This window comes from Schistocerca gregaria, chromosome 4, assembly GCF_023897955.1.
Source record: "Schistocerca gregaria isolate iqSchGreg1 chromosome 4, iqSchGreg1.2, whole genome shotgun sequence".
Lineage (NCBI taxonomy): Eukaryota > Metazoa > Arthropoda > Insecta > Orthoptera > Acrididae > Schistocerca > Schistocerca gregaria.
Genome location: NC_064923.1, coordinates 349,417,489 through 349,441,567, shown reverse-complemented (window position 1 = coordinate 349,441,567; position 24,079 = coordinate 349,417,489). Strand labels below are relative to the sequence as shown.

The following is a 24,079-nucleotide window of genomic DNA, read 5'->3' as shown; positions in this document are numbered from 1 at the left end:
TCTCTTCCAAATGCGAAAATATGTTGTTGAGCCCATCCTACATAGGTAGGAATGATCATCAAAATAAAATACGAAAAATCAGAGCTCGAACAGAAAGGTTTAGGTGTTCGTTTTTCCCGCGCGCTGTTCGGGAGTGGAATGGTAGAGAGATAGTATGATTGTGGTCCGATGAACCCTCTGCCAAGCACTTAAATGTGAATTGTAGGGTAGTCATGTAGATGTAGATGTAGTAGATGTAGATCAGTTCATCCCCATCGAAGTAGTGTCAAATCTAAAGACTTGCAGCCGGCGAACGGACTACGCGACGAGAGGCCCTGGTCACACGACATTTACATTTACATTTTTATGTTGTTTAAATGTACATGTCTGCAGTAACATTACCCATTGGAATTCCTATACCACAGTAACGTAGCAAACCACTAGAGGAGTCGAAAATGATGCAGCCCAATGGTACAGCGGAGCATTGTGTACGAATTGGTTTTGTCCATTTGAAGGAAACCAACACGAAAATCGATGCTGAGTTGGTGGAATCGTGCAGCAACAGTCCATCATCATATGGCACAGACAGGTTAGGTGGGGAAGACGCTTCATATGGTCAAACAAAGCTTAACGGCGAAGAATGAAGTGCAGAGTCTTCCTCCGTGAAGAATTGGGGCCGGTCGGAGTGGCCGAGTGGTTCTAGGCGCTACAGTCTGGAACCGCGCGACCGCTACGGTCGCAGGTTCGAATCCTGCCTCGGGAATGGATGTGTGTCATGTCCTCAGGTTAGTTTGGTTTAAGTAGTTCTAAGTTCTAGGGGACTGATGACCTCAGATGTTAAGTCCCATAGTGCTCACAGCCATTTGAATCATTGGGACTCACAAGAGAAGTCGAGATCCGGGTGCTCGAAGAGTGGAGTACCACAATCGAAGTGATACTGAATAAAAGTGGAAATCAATGAAGAATTTGTTATTTACAACTTGTACAACATTTCGAACATGGTAGAAATGGCCGACTGCTTGCCCCACGATTGCTGACACCTATTCGAGGCAGTAGCGGAAATGTTGCAGTTGTGTTAGACAAATCCAGGTGACTTCTTTGGGTGTATAGCTCTCACTATGACCGTGAGATAAGGAAGCAAAGCAAACGATGAAGTCGCCGCTCTTTGACATGGTTGTGACATATCGTTCATGTTTTTGCCACTATTGCTCGGTTATTTTAATGTGTGTACTGGCCATGTCTGCTTGGGAGGAAGGGCTTGCATTTGTCTCGTTGGGAAGATGCGAGAACGCCGTGCCGCCGCTGCCATCACCAGAGAATGACTGAGCATGATATTTTTCCCATTTCTGTGCAGACATGAATGTAGAGGTTACCGTGGCGGCACCTGAGCAGCGTGGGAAATTCGGTTGCTTTCGCTCCAAAATTTTGGTGAATCCAATCGACCGTTCGTTGTGTAAAGAGATCGACTAATCTGGTCCACGCCAGTACCTATTGCTTGTGTGTTAATGTGCATTATGTACGTTAAGAATGTGAAGTTTCTGCTCTGCAACTGGGTGACATGCAATATGAATCGAAAGCGACCGATATTAGCGTCGAATCCCTAGTATTGTGAATCGGTAGGCTACTGACATGTAAGTCTAAACTCTGTCCAACAGAACTCTATGACACTACCTAAAGGTCTTTAGGATCTTTCCCTACGCCTTTATGTTGTCACAATCATTAAAGCTAGAACACTAAAGGTGGAAATATTTTATGTTGCTACTAAACCATTGTAAAGTTTACTACTCGAAGTTTTATTCAAAGGAAGTCATAAGTTATAAGTTATGCGTTAGTTAATTGCCATTATTAGATCTCCAATGGTGTGTTACACATCAAATTAAAACAAAATAATCTGTATTATATACTTCTGCAATGGTGAATTTTACGAGGGTTAGTAACCTAGCGTTAATCGTCCTATACACTTATTTACATATGCCCCCATTTTTGCATAAAGGATGGAGAGGTGGACTAACATAATTTGGTGACGTAGTTTGTTAGTCGCTCCAGGCGACTAGAATTATCTGGAAACATGCACGGGCACATAAAATCATTTGTATTAACAGAGAAAATTATCCATTCATCCTCTCGTTCTGGAAAATAGAGATGTTGTTTCATGTGAAATTAATTCAGCAGAAAATCTGTAAAACATTTCACTCCACAATTCCCTTGGTACAGTAATACTTTCGAGAAGAGGCAAATACAAAAACAAAAGATTTTACACTATAGACTTGTGTGGTAAGAATAAGGGCAATGTGCTCAATGTGACTTTACAATATCGTACAATTTTGGCGCAAATACACGGAAAATTATGTAACATGTTGCTCTTGTCATGTGAACGTACTGTTCTATTACCGTATATTTCGTTGAACGTCCGTAATTGCACTCCCATGATGGATAAACGAAGGACATACAACAGAGAAACTTCTGTTTTACCAAATACGACTCTGTACTTACTGTATGTATTTAAATGCATTGTTTAGAGAAATTTTTAGCCCCCCTCCTCCAGATAATAGCTCATTTTTACTCTTGTGAATCTTGTGATCATGATTGCCTATTAAACGGTATTGTTTCTTAAGCGTCTTCTGTTTCTGTAGTGTGTAGATCCGTTTATCTGCAAACATCGATTGCAGTGTTTTGCAGGTAATGAACTTGGTAGGTGGCAGGACAAACACATCCCCGTATTTTCCAAACATTTTATTCAATTTTGGCGGTTGAAGCTGGGACACATCGCCTGGTAGGTAAATGAGGCGACAGCGGCGGCACCCGGCCACCTTACTGGCTACTTTTTTCTCTTTTTTTTTAACTTTCCAGGCATAACTCAAGTCCTGTCCTCACAGATTCTTTAGCTGTGCGACTACCTCAGGCCTACCTTCCAAACTTCACAGTATTTCTGCATAAACTGGGGAGTAGAATTCCAGGAAGAAAAGGCATTGTGAAGAAATGACTTAGCTACAGCCTGTTAGATTGCTCCCACGAAGTATTTTTCACTCTGCATCGGATGTGCGCTGTTTTGAAAGGTTCCAAGTCCGAGTCACGGACTGGTGCACAGCTTCAGTCTGTCACGAAGTACATTACAGTAGAACTTCACTATTCTGTCCGCTACAGGACCGACAGCATGATCGGAACACAAAAAATGTCGGGTTATCGGAGGTTCACTTTTATTGGCCCATAAAATCACAATACTAACTAACTAAACTCCGCACGAAGAGGCCATGAAGGCCCAACGGTATCGACCAGCCGCCGTATCATCTCAGCCCACAGGCGTCACCATATTTCGATATGGAGCCGCGTGTGGTCAGCACAGCGCTCTCCCCTCCATATGTCAGTTTACGAGACCGTAGTCGCTACTTCTCAGTTAATATCTCCTCATTTTGCCTCACAAGGGCTGAGTGCACCCCGTTAGCCAACAGCGCTCGGCGCATCGGATGGTCACCCATCCAAATGCTAGCCCAGCCCCACAGCGCTTAACTTCGATGATCTGACGGGGATCGGTGTTACCACTGCGGGAAGGCCGTTGACAAAATCGCAATACAGTACAGAAAAATTTTAATTTTCAACTGGAATGCTATCTAAATTATTATTCCATGTTAAAACACAAACCAAAAAATCTTGAATGGAAGTGTAATGTAAAATAGTGTTCGTACTCTAAAATACGTCTCTATCGTACTGTAAGACATCGCTAGTGCAAGTAAACGTTTAACAACTGTACCTACCTTATTACAGTAATGCAGTGAGATACAACTGATTTACAATTAACTGTTTAAAACATGAGCTCGCATGGTAAAACATGTTCTGTTCGTAAGCAGGACGAAAAATATCTCTAATGAATTTTTGCTCAGCAACCAACAACATTAATTTTGCAACGATGTACTGCCGTTACCTATAAACAAAATGTCGTTTCGGTTAGACGAAGAGCTTCGTTCGATGTACTGAAAAGCTATATCAAATGCATTTTTACTACCTGTATGTGGTACTCGAGCCGTGTGTTCATTGCCTTCTTCGCCGTCATTATTCTCGTTCTCATAGATTCTTCGTCTTACAATGTCAATGATTTGATCGTCAGTTAATTCTTTTTCCGTTTTGCGGTCAACATCAGCTGTACTGATCCACTCACTTACGTCACTGGGCTCAACGTCGTGTTGTGGCATTTGCAATTGTTTCGAAATCGCTGGAGTATCTACGTCTTGACTTTCGTCGATTGTTACATGATCTGTTTCATCTTGATTCTCTTCCCTCTTTTTGTTCTGGTGTTTCATCTTTAATTTCATTCCTTTTTAGCACAGTTTATGCCAATATTTTTCAAATGTTGATGCTGGTATTTGTTCCCAAACTTTGGCATTTACATAAATCACATATTTTATATGTCTTGACTTCATCGCTTGAAATAAGCTGCTGCTGCTGCTGTTCTCTCTAAAATTGATCGAATGTATTTTCGACGGTATCGTCTCTTCGGCCACTCAGTGACCTCCTGATCCATGGGTTGAATTAGACATGTTACATCGGCAAGGAAGAAATAAAGCTTTTATTTCACCTTTTAAAGTTGTCGCACTGTCAAGTATAAATATGGCGCGTTTGAGGTGTCTTTTTTTTTCCTTTAAGACAGTTTGTAACGACAGGGACTAATTAGTCATAAAACATTTCCTTACAGATGTTGCATTCCATCCATGCTGGCTTATGGTTACGACAATATACAGGTAGTGATGCGATATTAACATTTTTAACGCCTTTGGTTTTTTGCCTTTCCGATCACAAACAATGGCATCTTGTAAGACTGCCATTCGCTGTACTACAGAGAGCAATAGTAATTATGTCTTTGGCAGGTTTTGTACCTGTTGCGGACGGGTTTTGTGCCCGAAGAATTATTTTAGGGAGCATTTTGTAGTTCAAGCCTGACATATCAGTGTTGTACGCCTGACCTGGGATCAGATTAAGCTGTTTATGTAAGTTGTCAATTTCTGAACAAATTCAGTGGCAACTGTTTCGTCGTCAGTAGACAGCTTCTCGCCCTAAATAATTACATTTTGATTGGCATGGCATTTTTTCCACTCGGTTGGTCCTGGCGGAGGTTCGAGTCCTCCCTCGGGCATGGGTGTGTGTGTTTGTTCTTAGGATAATTTAGGTTAAGTAGTGTGTAAGCGTAGGGACTGATGACCTTAGCAGTCAAGTCCCACAAGATTTCACACACTTTTTTTCCATTAATGTGACAATTCTTCACTCGCTGTAAACTTTTCACTTTCATGTGATTTTTCTTACAAAATCAGTGCCTTTTATTTTATAATTGGTCAGGACAACGAAGTTCCTTTTCTCCTTCCCTGCTCGAACCACATCCACAAAGCATTGTCTAGAATCTCACTTTTAGGCTTCTTCAAAGTCATTCGTGTTTTCAGTCCTTTCAGATCATCGATCGTCACTGAATGACGTTGTTTTTCTCCAGTTTTTAAGAGTTGTTATGCGAGTTATCACCTCAGTCGTCTTACCTAACCTTTCAAGCACTTTCAGACTAAGGACATCGTTACATGCTTACGTGTAGTTGATGCCATAATTTAGTTTTACGGGCATTAATATATGAGAAGAACACTGTTAATAATTTAGAAAACAAATGCGTACACAATAAACTTATACATCGAGTGAGAAACACGTTATTTCATTATAAAGTGTTCTAACTACGAGCCTATCAGTTGTCAACTGCTTACTGATCAACATCGCTGACAATGAGTCATCGACAAGTGCTAACAAACACCAGGAACGGGATGGTCGGTCCAAGAGGGGAACATCCGAGATCTATTGTAATGACTTTTCTCCCTGCATGAAATGGGTTATTTAGGGTAAAACAGATAAGAGGTAATGGTCATAAAGAAGAGGAAAAGGAGGAGAAGGAGTACTGTTGCGAATCCCACATCAGTGCGCTCTTTAGATGCTTCTGCCATGAACACTCAGACTCTCCTTTTTAATTGTGTCCTTTATTATACTTATCTCAGGTTTCATGGCAGAAGTGCACACACGCAAGACTTTGTTGTGTTCTAGAGACAGACTAGCTGGCAGGTGTCGTGTGTCAGTGTGCAGAGCTGGCGTTCACTCGCTCACTCTCCTGCTTTCAGAACGGCATGCTGTCTGCGTTGCCGTACCTGGGAGTGTTGGTGGTGCGGATCATCGTCTCGCTGACGTTCACCGGCTGCCAGAAGAGGACGGGGCTCAGCCTCACCAACCTCAGGAAGCTCAACCACACCGTCGGTACGTCGCTACCCCGTACACGCTGCAGTAGACTCCGTGCTCTCTAGCAAGCTGTGCTCTGCGGCTGCCAAATCCCACACGTGGGTTCTAGGGCTGTAAAACGGCTACTAAATTTTGTACCCTGTGTATTCGGTATTGTTGAGACGCGAACAAGTTACTAAGTGTTCATTACACGTAGCCGTTATACATAAGAACCTGTTTGATTCCGCGTGTAACGTCGCTCGTTATCTCGCCGTTTGAATAGAATCTCTTTCGCATGCAGACTTTTCTCTTTTACTTAGTGAAGAACATCGTTACCGCAGGAGCGGATTCAAATATGACTTTCTATCACCTCCACTTTTAGCACGCCACATTTTTGTGACTTTCATTTTATATATAACACACACACACACACACACACACACACACACACACACACACACACATGTACGTCTGCCTAACGTCGTTTAGGACCCTGTGACAACGCAGAAGTGCCGCAACACCACGTGGTATGGATTCGACTAATGCCTGGAGTACTTTTGAATGTGTCAATAAACCTTGCCAACAGCCGTACACTTTCAGATATATCATTTCATTTTATTCTGAAGACAACCAATTTTAGCAATTCATTTTGCCATCTTCTGGCCTCATACGTTTTTTTGTTTTGTTTCGTTTTTTTAAAAAAAATCAACGAACTTATCGTATAGCGCCATAAAATTGGAAACCGTCAATTCCAATCGTCGTACAACTGCTTCATAAGAAAGCGTGAGTTGCTATCAAACATTAGCCATGTTTTAATATAACGATAGTAATTTGTTTACCATAAAATATGTAAAATAATTTAGTATAGTACTAGTAATTTGTTGACACCAGTGAGTAGTGCACTGCATTAGCATACCGTCCAAGCAATTGCAATTCAGAGAAATTTTGCTTTTTGAAAGCATAATCCGAAAATTTGAGAAGTAAATATGTTACGCAATTGATTTAAAAATTGCAATAGCCACAAAGCCTCGGGTCTCTGGTAGCGCCATAATTTACACGTTATAAAATCGGAGTGTGCACTCAGTTGTCAGTATTTCACACAGTACTACGATTGTGAACATTGGTCCGCAAACTATTGTTGTACAAGTTTATAAATGAGGGGCATGTTGTTTTTTTTCTTTTTTTTCAGTCGTTTCCACATACATTCGGGAAATCGGACTTATTGGTTTATTTACTCCTTGGTAGAGACTCTTCCCTTTCTGTTTTCCTACGCTACTTCGTTCAGTTTTTCTATTCTACCTGTGGTTTCACAAACTTGCCAACGGGCGCATTTCCTGTCTGGAATCTTATAGGTCGTCACAAGTCCATCTACATGAGCAGGTAACCACAGCAACTCAAAAGTCTACTATATTAAACATACCCTGAGTCAATACGTCTCTTCTAGCGTCATTGGTAACAGCTGAAACTGCAAAAGTTGAACTCGTTGTATCAAAATACACTTCTGGCCATTAAAATTGCTACACCAAGAAGAAATGCCGATGATAAACGGGTATTCATTGGACAAATATATTATTCTGGAACTGACATGTGATTACATTTTAACGCAATTTGGGTGCATAGATCCTGAGAAATCAGTACCCAGAACAACCATCTCTCGCCGTAATAACGGCCTTGATACGCCTGGGCATTGCGTCAAACAGAGCTTGGACGGCGTGTACAGGTACAGCTGCCCATGCAGCTTCAACACAATACCACAGTTCATCAAGATTAGTGACTGGCGTATTGACCAGACGTTTTCAGTTGGTGAGAGATCTGGAGAATGTGCTTGCCAGGGCAGCAGTCGAACATTTTCTGTATCCAGAAAGGCCCGTACAGGACCTGCAACATGCGGTCGTGCATTATTCTGCTGAAATGTAGGGTTTCGCAGCGATCGAATGAAAGGTAGAGCCACGGGTCGTAAAACATCTGAAGTGTAACGTCCACTGTTCAAAGTGCCGTCAATGCGAACAAGAGGTGACCGAGACGTGTAACCAATGGCACACCACACCACCACGCCGGATGATACGCCAGTAGGATACACTCTTCCAATTTGCGTTCACCGCTATGTCGCCAAATACGGATACGACCATCACGATGCTGTAAACAGAACCTGGATTCATCCGAAAAAATGACGTGTTGCCATTCGTGCACCCAGATTCGTCGTTGAGTACACCATCGCAGACGCTCCTGTCTGTGATGCAGCGTCAAGGGTAACCGCAGCCACGATCTCCGAGCTGATACTCCATGCTGCTGCAAACCTCGTCAAACTGTTCTTGCAGATGGTTGTTATCTTGCAAACGCCCTCATCTGCTGAGTTAGGGATCGAGACGTGGCTGCACGATCCCTTAGAGCCATGCGGATAAGATGCCTGTCATCTCGACTGCTAGTGATACGAGGCCGTTGGGATCCAGCACGGCGTTCCGTATTACCCTGCTGAAGCCACCGATTCCAAATTCTGCTAGCAGTCATTGGATCTCGACCAACGCGAGCAGCAATGTTGCGATACGATAAACGGCAATCGCGATAGGGTACAATCCGACCTTTATCAAAGTCGGAAACTTGCTGGTACGCATTTCTGCTCCTTACACGAAGCAGCACAACAACGTTTCACCAGGCAACGCCGGTCAACTGCTGTTTGTGTATGAGAAATCGGTTGGAAACTTTCCTCCTGTCAGCACACGGCCACATGCACCAACCATCCAGCTGTCGTCGACAACATTGCTGAGAAGTGGAACGACGTTCCACAAGAACTCTTTGGCAGCCTCTGAACTTTTCAGAGTATGCATTGTCGTCCGTGGTGATCACACACTTTATTAAGAACGATGTTCCAACTTTTACTGATGTAATGTCGAGCGTATCATCAGGTATCACGGAGACTTCACTGTCTGTTTATCCAGATATGCAAGTAAAAGAAGACTCCAGTGTAATTATTGTCTTTGCATAACACTCTCATTTCTCTTCGTCTCCTTACGTATTTGTTTCACTTAGCTTTTGTAATACACTGTAGCATTTCCTTCTATGAATGATCCAATTTCTATCGAGCTTTGTTGCTTGGAAGTGACACATTATATGAAAGCTGATTCCGCCGTTACATTTTGCACTCCAGTGAACTCTGGTAAGCCAAAACATCATGACCACCTGCTTTACAAATTCTTTGTCCGTCTTTGGAACGAAATACACTCCTGGAAATTGAAATAAGATCACCGTGAAATCATTGTCCCAGGAAGGGGAAACTTTATTGACACATTCCTGGGGTCAGATACATCACATGATCACACTGACAGAACCACAGGCACATAGACACAGGCAACAGAGCATGCACAATGTCGGCACTAGTACAGTGTATATCCACCTTTCGCAGCAATCCAGGCTGCTATTCTCCCATGGAGACGATCGTAGAGATGCTGGATGTAGTCCTGTGGAACGGCTTGCCATGCCATTTCCACCTGGCGCCTCAGTTGGACCAGCGTTCGTGCTGGACGTGCAGACCGCGTGAGACGACGCTTCATCCAGTCCCAAACATGCTCAATGGGGGACAGATCCGGAGTTGACTTACACCTTCTACAGCACGTTGGGTGGCACGGGATACATGCGGACGTGCATTGTCCTGTTGGAACAGCAAGTTCCTTTGCCGGTCTAGGAATGGTAGAACGATGGGTTCGATGACGGTTTGGATGTACCGTGCACTATTCAGTGTCCTCTCGACGATCACCAGAGGTGTACGGCCAGTGTAGGAGATCGCTCCCCACACCATGATGCCGGGTGTTGGCCCTGTGTGCCTCAGTCATATGCAGTCCTGATTGTGGCGCTCACCTGCACGGCGCCAAACACGCATACGACCATCATTGGCACCAAGGCAGAAGCGACTCTCATCGCTGAAGACGACACGTCTCCATTCGTCCCTCCATTCACGCCTGTCGCGACACCACTGGAGGCTTGCTGCACGATGTTGGGGCGTGAGCAGAAGACGGCCTAACGGTGTGCGGGACCGTATCCCAGCTTCATGGAGACGGTTGCGCATGGTCCTCGCCGATACCCCAGGAGCAACAGTGTCCCTAATTTGCTGGGAAGTGGTGGTGCGGTCCCCCACGGCACTGCGTAGGATCCTACGGTCTTGGCGTGCATCCGTGCGTCGCTGCGGTCCGGTCCCAGGTCGACGGGCACATGCACCTTCCGCCGACCGCTGGCGACAACATAGATGTACTGCGGAGACCTCACGCCCCACGTGTTGAGCAATTCGGCGGTACGTCCACCCGGCCTCCCGCATGCCCACTATACGCCCTCGCTCAAAGTCCGTCAACTACACATACGGTTCACGTCCACGCTGTCGCGGCATGCTACCAGTGTTAAAGACTGCGATGGAGCTCCGTATGCCACGGCAAACTGGCTGACACTGACGGCGGCGGTGCACAAATGCTGCGCAGCTAGCGCCATTCGACGGCCAACACCGCGGTTCCTGGTGTGTCCGCTGTGCCGTGCGTGTGATCATTGCTTGTACAGCTCTCTCGCAGTGTCCGGAGCAAGTATGGTGGGTCTGACACACCGGTGTCAATGTGTTCTTTTTTTCCATTTCCAGGAGTGTACATCACAGATTCCGTGTAAAAAATGGTTCAAATGGCTCTGAGCACTATGGAACTTAACATGTGTGGTCATCAGTCCTGTAGAACTTAGAACTTCTGAAACCTAACTGACCGAAGAACATCACACACATCCATTCCCGAGGCAGGATTCGAACCTGCGACCGTAGCAGTCGCGCGGTTTTGGTCTGAAGCGGCTAGAACAACTCGGCCATCGCGGCCGGTGTATCAGGGATCCTATAGTTTGTTGGTACGTTTGTGGAGGTATGTGGTATTAGGTATCTATGACAGATGTTGCAGGTTCTAGGCACTACAGTCTGGAATCGCGCGACTGATACGGTCGCAGGTTCGAATCCTGCCTCGGGAATGGGTATGTGCGATGTCCTTAGGTTAGTTAGGTTTAAATAGTTCTAAGTTCTTGAGGATTGATGACCTCAGAAGTTAAGTCCCATAGTGCTCAGAGCCAACAGACGATGCAATACGCGTAAATAATGGGCTGCTGATTTGCGTACGTGGTGGTGGCACCCGAAATCGACACAGCTGGGTTCCATAGGATTGACATTAGGCGACTTTGCTCGCCGAGACATGAACATGTATTCACTTTAACAGTCTTACCACGGTTATGGCTCCGAGACATGAGAAATTATACTGCTGAAAGATTATATCGCCGAAGGGGAAGGCATCAAGCACGAAGGGATTCAGGTGGTTGGCAGCTGTCAGTGTCTCTTCGATTACTGCCACAGGTCCCATACAAGGGCAGTAGAATGTCTCCCATACCATAACGCTGCCCCCACCAGCCTGTGTCCGCGTCGCGCTACACCTCGATAATGGCGTTTGTGAAGACTACCATAGACCTAGTGTAGCAAAAATATGATTTATCCGAAGAGCCGTCAAGTTTTCCTTCATCGGTGGTAAAATCTCAATGGTTCCGTGCCCAACGCAATCGTAATTAACAATGTCAAAAAAATGGTTCAAATAGCTCTGAGCACTATGGGACTCAACTGCTGTAGTCATTAGTCCCCAAGAACTTAGAACTACTTAAACCTAACTAACCTAAGGATATCACACACATCCATGCCCGAGGCAGGATTCGAACCTGCGACCGTAGCAGTCGCACGGTTCCGGACTGCGCGCCTAGAACCGCGAGACCACCGCAGCCGGCAATTAACAATGTCGTTGGGTCAGCATGTCAACACAGGAACGGTCTGCCTCGGAGCTCAATGTTCAACAATGTACCATCAACTGTGTGCTCCGAAGCATCTGTGTGTGCACCAACATTGTGCTCTTTTGGCAGAGATGCCACAGATGACCATCTATCCTACTTTAGAGAGCAGACAAATCTCCGAAACCCACGTTCTGCGGAGAGTTGGGTTGGGTTCGGTCGTTTGGGGAAGGAGACCAGACAGTGTGGTCATCGGTCTCATCGGTTTAGTGAAGCATGGGGAAGAAAGTCGGCCGTGCCGTTTCAAAGGAACCATCCCGGCATTTGCCTGGAGCAATTTAGGGAAATCACGGAAAACCTAAATCAGGATGGCCGGTCGCGGGATTGAACCGTCGTCTTCCCGAATGCGAGTCCAGTGTCTAACCACTGCGCCACCTCTCTCGGTCTTCGGAGAGTCATAGGCATCCAACCGTTAAGCGTCTAGTGGTAGTGTCACTGTCCTCATAACTTTTTCCGTAGATGCTAATGACAGTAGTAGCAAGTGAACATTCGACCAGTTTCGTCGTTTTGGAGATACTCGTTCGCAGGCTCTGCCTTATAATAATCTGCCTTTGTCAGCTTCACTTATCTCATTGGACTTCGTCATTTGCAGACCACATCTACGCTAGGGTGACCCCGCGTCCGTGTATGCTCCGCTTACAGACTTTTGTTACCGCGTCTCGTGTCCGCACTGCCACCAGGCGCCATCCAACTTCGCGGTGGGCAGTGGTCATAATGTTTTGGCTTATCAGTGTATGTTACTACATCCTGCACAGTATTAGGTCGTAGAATAATTACTTTACGCTCCTACTCCCGCCATTTACGCTCCTACTCCCGCCAACAGGGGCTACGTTTCCCGACTTGTACATGTTCACCGTTAAAGCGGATCACGCAGTAAAATTGCGTCTTTTTTGCTGGTGCCTGAGCCATGCGCGGCTCGTTTTCGTGCCGTTTATTGCTTGACATCCCGTCTTTACGGTACTGTCGCCTCGTTTCTTATTCGATTTACTGGCGTCACTAAGTTGCTGGTTTGCTTGTCCGTGAGTGGTAGCAGCGGCGCTTATCGATAAGTGAACTGTCGTAGTATCTCTGGAGCGACCGCTAGTATTTCCGGGTCGCTCTCTATCGGAGGTCTGTTGGGACAGAGCGCCAGCGAGGTGAGGACAGCCAGTACAGACCGACCGCTGGCGACACACATGTACTCTCCGACGGAAGGAGACTGGAGCGGGAACGACCATTGGTTGTTCGTTCGGTCGGTCGTCTCATCGGGCGACGAGCATTCGGTCTTTTGACTGTTTCTGGGTCTCCTCAGTTTATCATATTGCCGGACGTGGGTCGGTTCCTTCCTTGTGCAGAGATGTCTGGTGGCCAATGGGCAAGTGTTTCTCTGCATGGTTCGATCCGAGCCAGTGTGCCTGGGTCGCCGTGTCTCCCAGTTCCGAACAGACATCAGGGGAGTCGGGATGGAGCTGCAATGGGCTCCGGACAGCTATGACTCGCCTGACAGTTGCCGACACACATAACTTGAGCGGGGACGACCTTGGTTGGTCGTTCAGTCAGTCGTATCATCGGACGACCGCTTATGGAAGCTCTGTGTGTGTCGACTTATGATTTCTTTTTGTTGTTCCACAGTGATTGGTTTTAGGATTGTAGGAGTTCTTGGTGCAAGTGTTTATGTGGAACTGTGTGTAGCTTCTGCGATTTCCACTGAGCAGTTATGATTGCTGTCTACGTACTGGAATAGGCAGTCAGACGGTTGTGACAGAACAGCGAGGAAGTCTCTGCAGTGTGAGGTCAGGCTGGGTCCACTGGCGGCGTGCACATGCGGTCGGATTTGTGACACACTAGCTGTGAGAGCTGCAAAGTTCGTCACTCACCGAACCTGGATACTGGAGTTGAGTAATCAGTTAACTTGTTATGAAAGCTCAACTGCTGTGACATGTCTTTGTTCATTGCCAGTTGTTGCTTCCTTGGCCGTTCCCGCAAGCAGCAACGTATGGTGCGCTGGAGTCGGCGAAATTTAGGAGTCGTCTTCCTGTATGGTGTTAAACTATTGAATTGATTGTAACTTATTAGTGAACTGCACCAGCGGTATCTTCTGCCTTGTGGCCGTTAATGTTCCGGTTATCTGCCCTCGTCGTTAGCATAGTTTTCCAGCAGTTTGTTTTCCTCGTCCTGTAGTGCAACAGCCTTGGTTTGTTCGAATTTTTTTGAGTGGTTATTGTGCCTTAACCGTGTTTGACGCCAGTTTTCAAGACATAGTGCTCCTGGTATCTTTGTGTTCGGTGACATTTTCGGTTGTTGTGCCGTTGGTCTGGTGGAAGGGAAATGATTAGGTTGTTGGTTGGTTCTGCAACTGTCCCTAGTTCGTGTTGCCATACGATTAATTAGTATTACACTCGGCTGTCTGTCTCACCTAAACTTGTGTTGGAATTTCCTCCCCAGGCCGATCCTTGGAGCACTTCTGAGCACCACCGTTCTGTTGGTTTTAGATTGTGGTTTTGTCTCAAGTACTGTTTGAGGCCTACAGCCACCTACTAATTTAGTGTTAATTTTAAAATAAGGCCTTCAGCTGTTTTAAGTTGAAACTTTGAAGACTTTGGTTGACATATATTTGTTAAAAAAAAGGAAAAAAGGGGAATTTTCCTCTATTGAAAATCTTTGTTATCGAGGCCTTAAGCGTTGAGTTGTTCTATTTTTAGTATGTGGCCTTCAGCCGAGCTTTTACGTCAAATATTTTTAAGATAAACCCTTCAGCCATCTTAAATTCAAACTGAAAATTTACTTGTTTGAAACATTTTAAATTTTCTTGTCTGTTGGAAATTCTTATTATCCAGGTCTTAAGCCTCAGTTTCTCTATGTGTAGTGTGTGGCCTTCAGCGGAGTATTTACGTAATTTTTTTTTAAGTAAAGCGTTCAGCCGCGTGTATTCCTTAAAGTAATTTTAATAAGTTGTGTTTGGGTGTTCAGCCGTATTATTTTTAATGCTTTTAAGGACATGTGTAATTAAGTGTCTTTAGAAAAATAAAGTTTGTGTGTTTTGTGCAACTAACGGTAACTGATCTTGGCCACTTTCCGCAACCATAACCTGGTCCGCTCTGTCCTGCGATCCCAGATTTCAGTGTCAGAAGTTCACTCCTTTCCCGTGGCACCTGTGATACTGAGTCCAGCAGATAAGGGTATCGGTACGGCATCAATATGACAAGGGTTCTTTTGAGCACTCAGTGATTAACTTTTACTTTGTTTGCGCCGTGTGTGTGGGTTTGAGAAGTGTACGTTGAGCTAGGGGCGGGGCTGCACCTGTGTGGCAGGCACGCTGGGCGCGGCGGCGAGCCTGCTGGGGGTGGCTTCGCTGTCGTGCCAGCAGCAGTTCTGGGCGGTGCTGGCGCTGGCGGCGGGCCAGGCGGTCACCGACCTCGCCTTCACCGGCGGCTACGTGCTCTCCTTCCTCGACCTGGCGCCCCGGCTCGCAGGCACCCTCACCGGCGCCGCCAACGCGCTCGGCAACCTGCCCGGCGTGCTCGCGCCCACCATGGTCGGCCACCTCACCACCAACGTGAGTGCACGGCTGCCGACGTCCGGAACTCTGCCGCTCATCATATCTCCGTCCCAGTCACCAGCCTCATCACGACCGAGATACCGGAAATGCCTAATAGTTTCCTATCCTTTCCTGTCAAGTAACTTAGCTCTTCCCCGATGGTTGTATTTTATTTTTAAATTGTACTAATTTAAATTGTAATGTATCACTACACAGAAACACAAGGGAAGCAACAAAGAAAGACAGATCCTTTTCACAAATTACAGGCGTATCAAAAAGAATCATCCGATTTGGAGAGTCTATATTACTGGAACTAATAAACATATACAATAAATTTTGCTTTTTGATGAACGACAAACTCAAAAACCTTTTTTTTTTACCTTTTCATAGGTATTCAATACGTCCTCCTTGAGATGCACGGCATATATCAATGCGGTATTCAAATTGATCCCACACTGCAGCGAGCATGTCTTGAGTTACAGCTTCCACAGCTGCTGTTATGCGATGTCTCAGTTCATTCGTTGTTGCTGGTAGCGGAGGCGTACAAACAGAGTTTCTTATAAACCCCCGTGACATTTAATTACATACAGGCAGCTCCGGTGACCTTGAAGGCGTCTCAGATGTTCAAATGTGTGTGGGACTTAAGCCGCACAGTCCATGACTGCAGCGCCTCAAACCGCTCGGCTAATCCCGCTCGGCTGGACGCCGCTAATGTAAGGCTGACTCATTTGGTCCAGTGCGATCAATTCATTGTTCACCTATAGTAAATGAAGTCGTTCGAATCAGTCTCCCACTGTGGAAAAACCAAGCTCTCAAGCATATCGAGATATGTGCTGCCTGTAATAGTGTTCTCGGCAAAGAAAAATGGACCATACACCTTTTCCCGTGAAACTGCACAAAACACATTAAATTTTGGAGAGTCCCTCTCATGTTTTACAACTTCATGTGATTGTTACGTACCCCATATTCTCACATTATCATGATTCAACTTTCCATTTAAATGGAACACTAAGCGTGGCAGAAAACTGCCATCCTCCATCGACATTGCAGAACTCGACACGTTGTTCTTTGTCAATTCCACGATTCACTTGCAGTAGCTCAATTCTGTATGGTTTCATGTACAAAGGTCGACGCATCACACGCCAGACGGAAATCGGGGGACGTTGAGTCGTCGAGCTGCACAGCGAACGGATCTCTGCGGGCTCCTTGTGAAACGATGGTGAATGCGTTCGACGTCTGTGTCACGCATTCGGGGAGGGCCCGCCGATTTGCCTTCACACAACCTGTTTCTCGGAATTCTTCATGAGCATCATCTAATGTTCTGTGCTGCAGGAGGATCCACACCATTCCTAGTACGAAAGTAACGGTGAACAGTTATTACTGACCTGCACTGCGCAAAACGCTTTCTGTTGTCCCTACACTATGGGTGTACAGTCCTGCTACCTAACGGGACCCATGTAACTCTAGAATTTGCTCTTTCCAACAGTACGATGTTCATACACATATCTCAAATAACATGATAGTTATGATTTTTTTAAGCCGGATGATTCTTTTTGATACACCCTGTATTCGAAGGCCTTCGATGAAGTAAATAAACCATTATTGTAGGAAATATTAAGAAGAAAGCTACACAGTTGTACTAATACATCTTATATACGTAGTTCGGAAAGGTGTGTAACAATATATGTAAATAAGCGGTGATAATGTGAGATAAACAGAGAATATTAGGAATTCGATATGCTTGGAGCCTTTCTACACTGCTCATGAATACATGACCGGTAATGGAAAGTACGCTGAGTGAAGAACGTTTCTACTGTCATCAATGTACATTTCGAGTAGGGACCACGCAGATAAGAGAAATTATGGCTCGCACAAAGGTGTATAGACAGCCGTTTTACCTCACTCTATTTGCGAGTATAATAGGAAACGAAATGACTATTTCCGAGTGGAATGGGAAAGACAATAACTCTTCGCCATGAATCACTCCTCGATTTGTGAAATATATTGTAGATGTAGATGTCAATATTTCGAATTACGTCGCTTAGCGGGATTGCATGCTGCCGGCTTCGTAGATTACACGACAGACTTACGGACTAGCTTTCACCAGTGCTCACAAGAATGAGTGTATTTTTTATGGCAAGAAACATGCAGACAGCTGTATTAAATCACTACTGGTTTCGTGGCTTATAGCCACGTCATTAGGTACATATATAAACAACAAGAAATAAATAACTGACAGTGATTGGACCTCTATACATGAAAGTAATACGAGAGCCATAAGCACTTAGTTATGAGAATGGGTAAAAACACAAGAGTTCTTACAGACAATCAAAAATGGTAAACATCATGGCGCAGAATGTAGAAGGACCAACATCCTTCCTTAAGGCGGATAGTTAATGAATTAAAAGTTGGCCGAAGGAAAACATTTTCACATCTAAACACCGACAAATAAACGATGATAGTAATCGAACACCTATTTATGAAAACAAAACAATAGCCATAACCGAGTAATTATGAGAATAAATAAAAACACAAGTGTGCTCACACCTACATCGATACTTCGCAATCCAACGTACGGTACGTGCGGAGGGTATCCTGTACCACTACTAGTCATTTCTACTCCCCTCCCAAATAGAGCGATGCAAAAACGATTGTCTGTATGCCTCCGTATGAAACCTAATTTTCAGTATCTTTTCTCCATGGTCCTTACGCGCAATGTATGTTGACGGCAGTAGAAGCGTTTGGCAGTCACCTTCGTATACCGGTTCTCTAAATTTTCTCAATAGTGCTGCTCGAAAAGAAGGACGCGTTCCCTCCAGGGATTCCAATTTGTATTCCCGAAGCATCTCCGTAACACTTACGTGCTATTCAAACCTAGTGGTAACAAACACTAAACAATGGTATACCGGCCGTTGTGACCGAGCTGTTCTAGGAGCGTCAGTCCGGAACCGCGATGCTGATATGGTCGCAGGTTCGAATCTAGCCCCAGGCATGGATGCGCGTGCTGTCCTTAGGTTGTTTAGGTTTAAGTAGTTCTAAACTCAGGGGGCTGATGACCTCAGATGTTAAGTCTCATAGTTCTCAAAGCGAAACAATGGTATAAAACATGAAGGAGAATGTGGAAGACTCAACCTTCACAGCAAAAACCATTACGTCCGTAGAGTGCATAGTCAATGTATACAAAGTTGGGCGATGGAAAACGAAACGTGAGGCATGTAACAATTGCGCTTGTACGATCAAAGAGCAAGAGAGAGAAGCTGGCCCAAAAGGGAAATACCGTCGAGGTGAGATGCAGATGGCTTACCAGCAAATCAGCACAACACAGAGCCAGCTTGGTGAACTGCAGCAGCCACACGCAGACAGAGGTGGTGGAGGCAAAGTGGACGGCGCAGCAGTCTCCGGAGCGAAGAGCGCCACCGTGACGTGGGAGGGGAGGAATCAAAACAACGGCCCCTACATTCTAAGTTTACTATGAAAATTGGAGCTTCCTTACATCAATTTTGACAAAATAAAGGTAACTAAGCAAGCAGGTACCACGTATGGCGAGTCTAGAGGACAGAACCAGACGCAAAAGCAAATTACATTGCATTTACAGTGGTGGCACAAACCACGAAACTGGCAGTGCCTTTATAAAATCAGTTCAAGATGCAGCTGTTGGCGAAGTTCTTGCAATAAAATATACTGCAACTGCTACGAATTCCCCCACCACGGAGTTGTTTGTTTAGAGGTTTAGTTAGAAACGTACGATTCCCGGCCACGCTTGGGGCCCTCGTCTTGGCCTTTGCGTAGCACCAGGGACGGTATCCAACTTGTGGTGGAAGGAGACACTGGACAGCCTGTGTATCTGGTTAGGGCCCATTACGACGCAGACGAAGTGAACCAATTTTGCTACCTCGGCAGGAAAGTTTTTAATACGATGGACGAAGCAAGAACTTAAAAATCTGTCTAGCACAGTCAAAGAGTGCATTTCTGGGCGAAAGATGTCTACTATTGTCGAAGATCGGCGTTGGCCTGAGGAAGAAATCTCTGAGAAATGTGCATTTTGAGCACTGCATTGTACGGTAGTAAAAGACAGACAGAGCAAAATCAAAGCGGAGATGTGGTGTTGCAGACGAATGTTCAAAAGTAGGTGGACTGATAATCGACGAGGAAAGGAATATATGGAAAACACCGACAAGAAGGAGGGATAGGATGATAGGACATGCGTTAAGACATCAAGGAATAACTTCCATGGTACTAGAGGGAGCTCCAGAGAATAAAAACAGTAGAGGAAGGCAGAGACTGGAATACATCCGGTATGTAACTGAGGACGTAGGGTGCAAGTGCTACAGCGAGGCTGACACAGGAAGGAATTTGTTGCAGACGCATCAGACCAGCCAAAAGACTGATGATAAAAAAAAGGTACCTTAAGGGCAAGTGACTTCTCATTATGGCATATGCTTTCTCCTACAAGTTTGTAAATAACTTCTACTCCTACATCTACCTGAGATCGTTCGTGCCGCCCTTACACACGTGCAGTATTCCCCATTAGTTCTGATTAGTACTGATACGAGTCCCACACATTTGAGCAATATTAGAGGTGCGGCACACAACTGATATGTAGGCAGTCTCCTCTGTAGATTGACGGCATTCTTGGCTTTGGACATCATCCACTGTCAAGATTGGTAAGTTCTTCAGTAAGTAAAAGCCGCATTAGTAAGTACTAGTAGGTCACAGTTTTCTGGTTAGGGGCCATCTGTGTACGATTATGATGTGAAAACACCTGACAAGGCCATTAAAGACGGAGGAAGATGGAACAAAAACTGGAATATGGGAGAGACTGAGAAGGAGGTTTGCCGTGCCCTTCCAAAGGAACTACCGTGTCATTCTGCTTAAGCTCTTTGAGAAGCTCATGGAAACCCTGGATTTGATTGGCCAGAAGAGGATTTGAGGTGCAATCGTCCTTTATTTCCAGTGCCTTACTCGGTATGGTTGGTTTCCTTCTGCACTCCATAATGGAAGCAAGGCTTGAGAAAAATCAAGGCGCATTCGTCGAATTTGTCAGTCAAGAAAAAAGTTCAACAATATAAATTGGTGCAAGACGTTCGAAATTTTCAGGAAAATAAATGTAAGTGATAGGAAAAGAGAAGTATGTAAAAATATCTGAAAGAACCAACAGGGGAGAAAGAAGAATGGAAGACCAAGGATGAAGTAAGGTTAGGAGGTTACCTGTACTTTTAAATGTGAGCATAGAAGAAGTGATGACTCATATACTATACACATTCACTATGTGATGTAAAAGAACCAAGAGGAGAGAAAGAAGAATGGAAGACCAAGAATTAACTAAGGTTAGAAGGTTACCTGTACTTTTAAATGTAAGCATAGAAGAAGGAACTACTCAAAGAATATTATCAAAAGTATCCGGACACCCCGAAATATTAGGTGAATTGTGCTGCCACATACTGCCAGGCACTCGATATCAGCGACCTCAGTAGCCATTCGACATCGCGAGAGAGGAGAATGGGACGCTCCGCGGAACTCATTTGTGTCATACGTCTGTACGCGATATTTCCGCATTCCTAAACATCCCCAATTCCGCTGTTTCCGATGTGATAGTGAAGAGGAAACGTGAAGAGACACGTACAGCACAAAAGCGTACAGGCTGACGTCATCTGTTGACAGACGGAGATGGCCGACAGTTACAGAGGGTCGTAATGTGTAGTAGGCCGACATCTTTCCAGACCATCACGCAGCAATTCCAAACTGGTTCAGGATCCACTACAAGTACTATGACAGACGGGAGGTGAGAAAACGGATATCATGGTCGAGCGGCTGCTCATAAGCCACACATCACGCCGGTAAATGCCAAACGACGCCTCGCTTGGTGTAAGAAGCGTAAACACTGGACGATGGAGCAGTGGAAAAACGTTGCGTGGAGTGACGAATAACGGCACAAAATGTGACGATCTGATGGCAGGGTGTGGATATGGCGAATGCCCGGTGAATGTCATCTGCCATCGAGTGTAGTGCCAACAGTAAAATTCGGAGGCGGTGGTGTTATGGTATGGTCGTATTTTTCGTGAAGGGGGCTTGCACGCCTTGCTGTTTTAAGTAGCACTGTCAGATTGATGTTTTAAGTACCTTCTTGCTTCCCACTGTAGAAGAAAAATTCGAGGTTGGTGATTGCATCTTTCAACTCGATCGAACACGGCCTGTGACGGAGTGGTTACACGACAATAAAATCCCTGTAATGGACTGGCTTGCACAGAGTCCTGTTCTGAATCCCATAGTACACCTTTGGAATGATTTGAACTCCGACTTCGTGACAGGCCTCACCAACCAACATCGATACCTCTCCTCAGTGCAGCACTCCGTGAAGAATGGGCTGCCATTCCCCAAGAAATCTTCCACCACCTGACTGGACGTTTGTCTGCGAGAGCGGATGCTGTCATCAGCACCATAGTGAATTCCAGCATTACCGATATTACTGATGGAGGGCGCGACGAACTTGTAACTCATTTTCAGCCAGGTGTCCGGATACTTTTTATCCAACTTTTGAACCTTCCTTTTATTTATGTCATTGCTTGTTCTACGTTCCCATTTAAACGTACAGGTAACCTCCTAACCTTGCTTAATTCTAGGCCTTCCATTCTTATGGATCAACCTTATTTGGTACACACACCACTGCGAAGAAGTTCAGTGGGAATAAGTACCACCTAGCTCTCATAGGGATATGGTTAAAAGGCTTTTGTAGCGGCTGATATCTAGGCTGCCTGTGTGACTGGTATATTGAGCGAATGGTATTAGAATTCATCGTAGGAAGACAAGTTCAGACAATCATGGCTGAGCAGAAAGAGGAGGTGGAAGAGATGGACAGACATTGGTGCAAGTAGGAAATAGACAAAGAGAGAGGAGGAAGAAGGATATGGACAAGGATGTGGACCTACAAGTTAGACATCATCAGGATCACATTCAGTCCTGATGATGTGGCATACTGGTGAGCTCTGTGACAAAAAAATGTTTGTGTGTAAAAGGTACTTCTTGTGTCCCACAGGGCACGCGCGAGGAGTGGACTGTGGTGCTGTACGTGACGGCGGCGTTCTACGTGGTGGGCGCAGCCGTGTACCTGGTGCTGGGCAGCTCAGAGCAGCAACCGTGGGCGCCGGGCGACGCCAACAGCCCGGCCGACATCGAGATGGAGCCTCTGCAGGTGCCGGAGAAGGCGCCCCACCCCCGCACTGACGTCAACAGCAACGGCATCCCGCAGCAGCCCACCACCACCAAGCTGCTGTGAGCGGATTCTCCACCTCTACTCCCGGCGCCGTCCGTCGTCTTGCGTCAGATAGCATTCCGCCCGCGATGTTGAATACGTATATTAAAACCAGAAAAAAATGTACGAGAATTGATAAATTGGGACACAATGGTATTCCTGGAACTCTTAAATAGAGAGCATTTCCGTCCTACCACATAGAGGGATTGTCTTCGCCGAGCGTGTTGAGTGACGTGTCAGAACTGCAGAGATCTGTTCGTGAAGATTTTCATAAAGTGATTTGCTACGCGTTAAAACTGAAGTTTGCATAACGTGCGTCACGAGCAGTAATAAGCATAACTGAAATTTTTACCTACAAGATTTTATTGCAGGAAACATAGCCTTTCCTGACTTCATAACTGGAGGTTGCAGTGTAAGAGTACCCATCTTCCTTCCCTCACAGTGATTAAAAGGATCAGCTTACCAGTTGAGAGAAGAAGGACAAGGACAGGAGGGTGCAGCAGTACAGCTCGTAGTGCTGACCATACATTCGCGATAAAACATGCACATTGTGGCATCAATGAACTCTGCAAATATTCTTATAACTGTTATTTTGTAGAGTAATAAACGTTTGCTATACTTTCCTCTGTCATTTACATTGTGTTTGTTGTAACTTCCTTCACATCCTTTGTGGTTCATTAGTGGGTACAGGAGCGAGAAACAGAAGTGGTTTGTGGACAGAGAATTCATATATTAATGTATTCTACATCTGATATCAAACAGTAAAAGAAAACTTTTTTGGTTATAGATGCAGCGTCAGTTGCTAACAGTACATCTAAGCGTCGAAATACATACAGATACAAAGGTTTAGAACCCAGTCTTCAACATAATGCCTATACCCTTGGTGGCGAGCCATGACGCAATGTATGTCAACAAACCTTTTGAAATGGCAAACACACAAAATATGGCTCTGTGCTTCGAAGTTTGAACTTAAGTAGACTCGCCACTGGCAATCGCAACGGCGTAAGCGTTCGTGGCGGCGCCCTCATGCCGCGGTGGCCGCTGTAGGAAACGCGGCGGCGTGACGGGCGGCGTGCGTATTTGAAAAGTGCGGTCGATAGTATGGCAGCAGATACTGCAATGTTATCGAATGGTCAACATGTCTCCACTCTGTGCAGTAATGAGCTGTGTTTATTTCCTCTGATTCCTTCCTGTTTGTAAGAGTCAAGGCACCAGGACAATTCCTAATATTTGGCTCAAGTTAATGAAACCGTTAGTAAGGTAAA

At 45.3% G+C, this 24,079-nt stretch overlaps 1 protein-coding gene and 1 pseudogene across 2 annotated transcripts in view; one reads left to right on the top strand and one right to left on the bottom strand.

Moving 5' to 3' along the window:
* LOC126268018 (uncharacterized transporter slc-17.2-like) overlaps positions 1 to 23,449 on the top strand; it is a 294,182-nt gene extending 270,733 nt beyond the window's left edge. For both annotated transcript variants that reach the window (XM_049973429.1, XM_049973430.1), the window contains 3 exons: positions 6,117 to 6,249; positions 15,339 to 15,583; positions 22,599 to 23,449. In XM_049973429.1, the coding sequence (XP_049829386.1) occupies positions 6,117 to 6,249; positions 15,339 to 15,583; positions 22,599 to 22,838 (618 nt within the window). In that variant the 3' untranslated portion in view covers positions 22,839 to 23,449. The remainder of the gene's footprint in view (positions 1 to 6,116; positions 6,250 to 15,338; positions 15,584 to 22,598) is intronic.
* Positions 3,420 to 3,537, bottom strand: LOC126268263 (5S ribosomal RNA; annotated as a pseudogene).
* Positions 23,450 to 24,079: the final 630 nt, after the last annotated feature.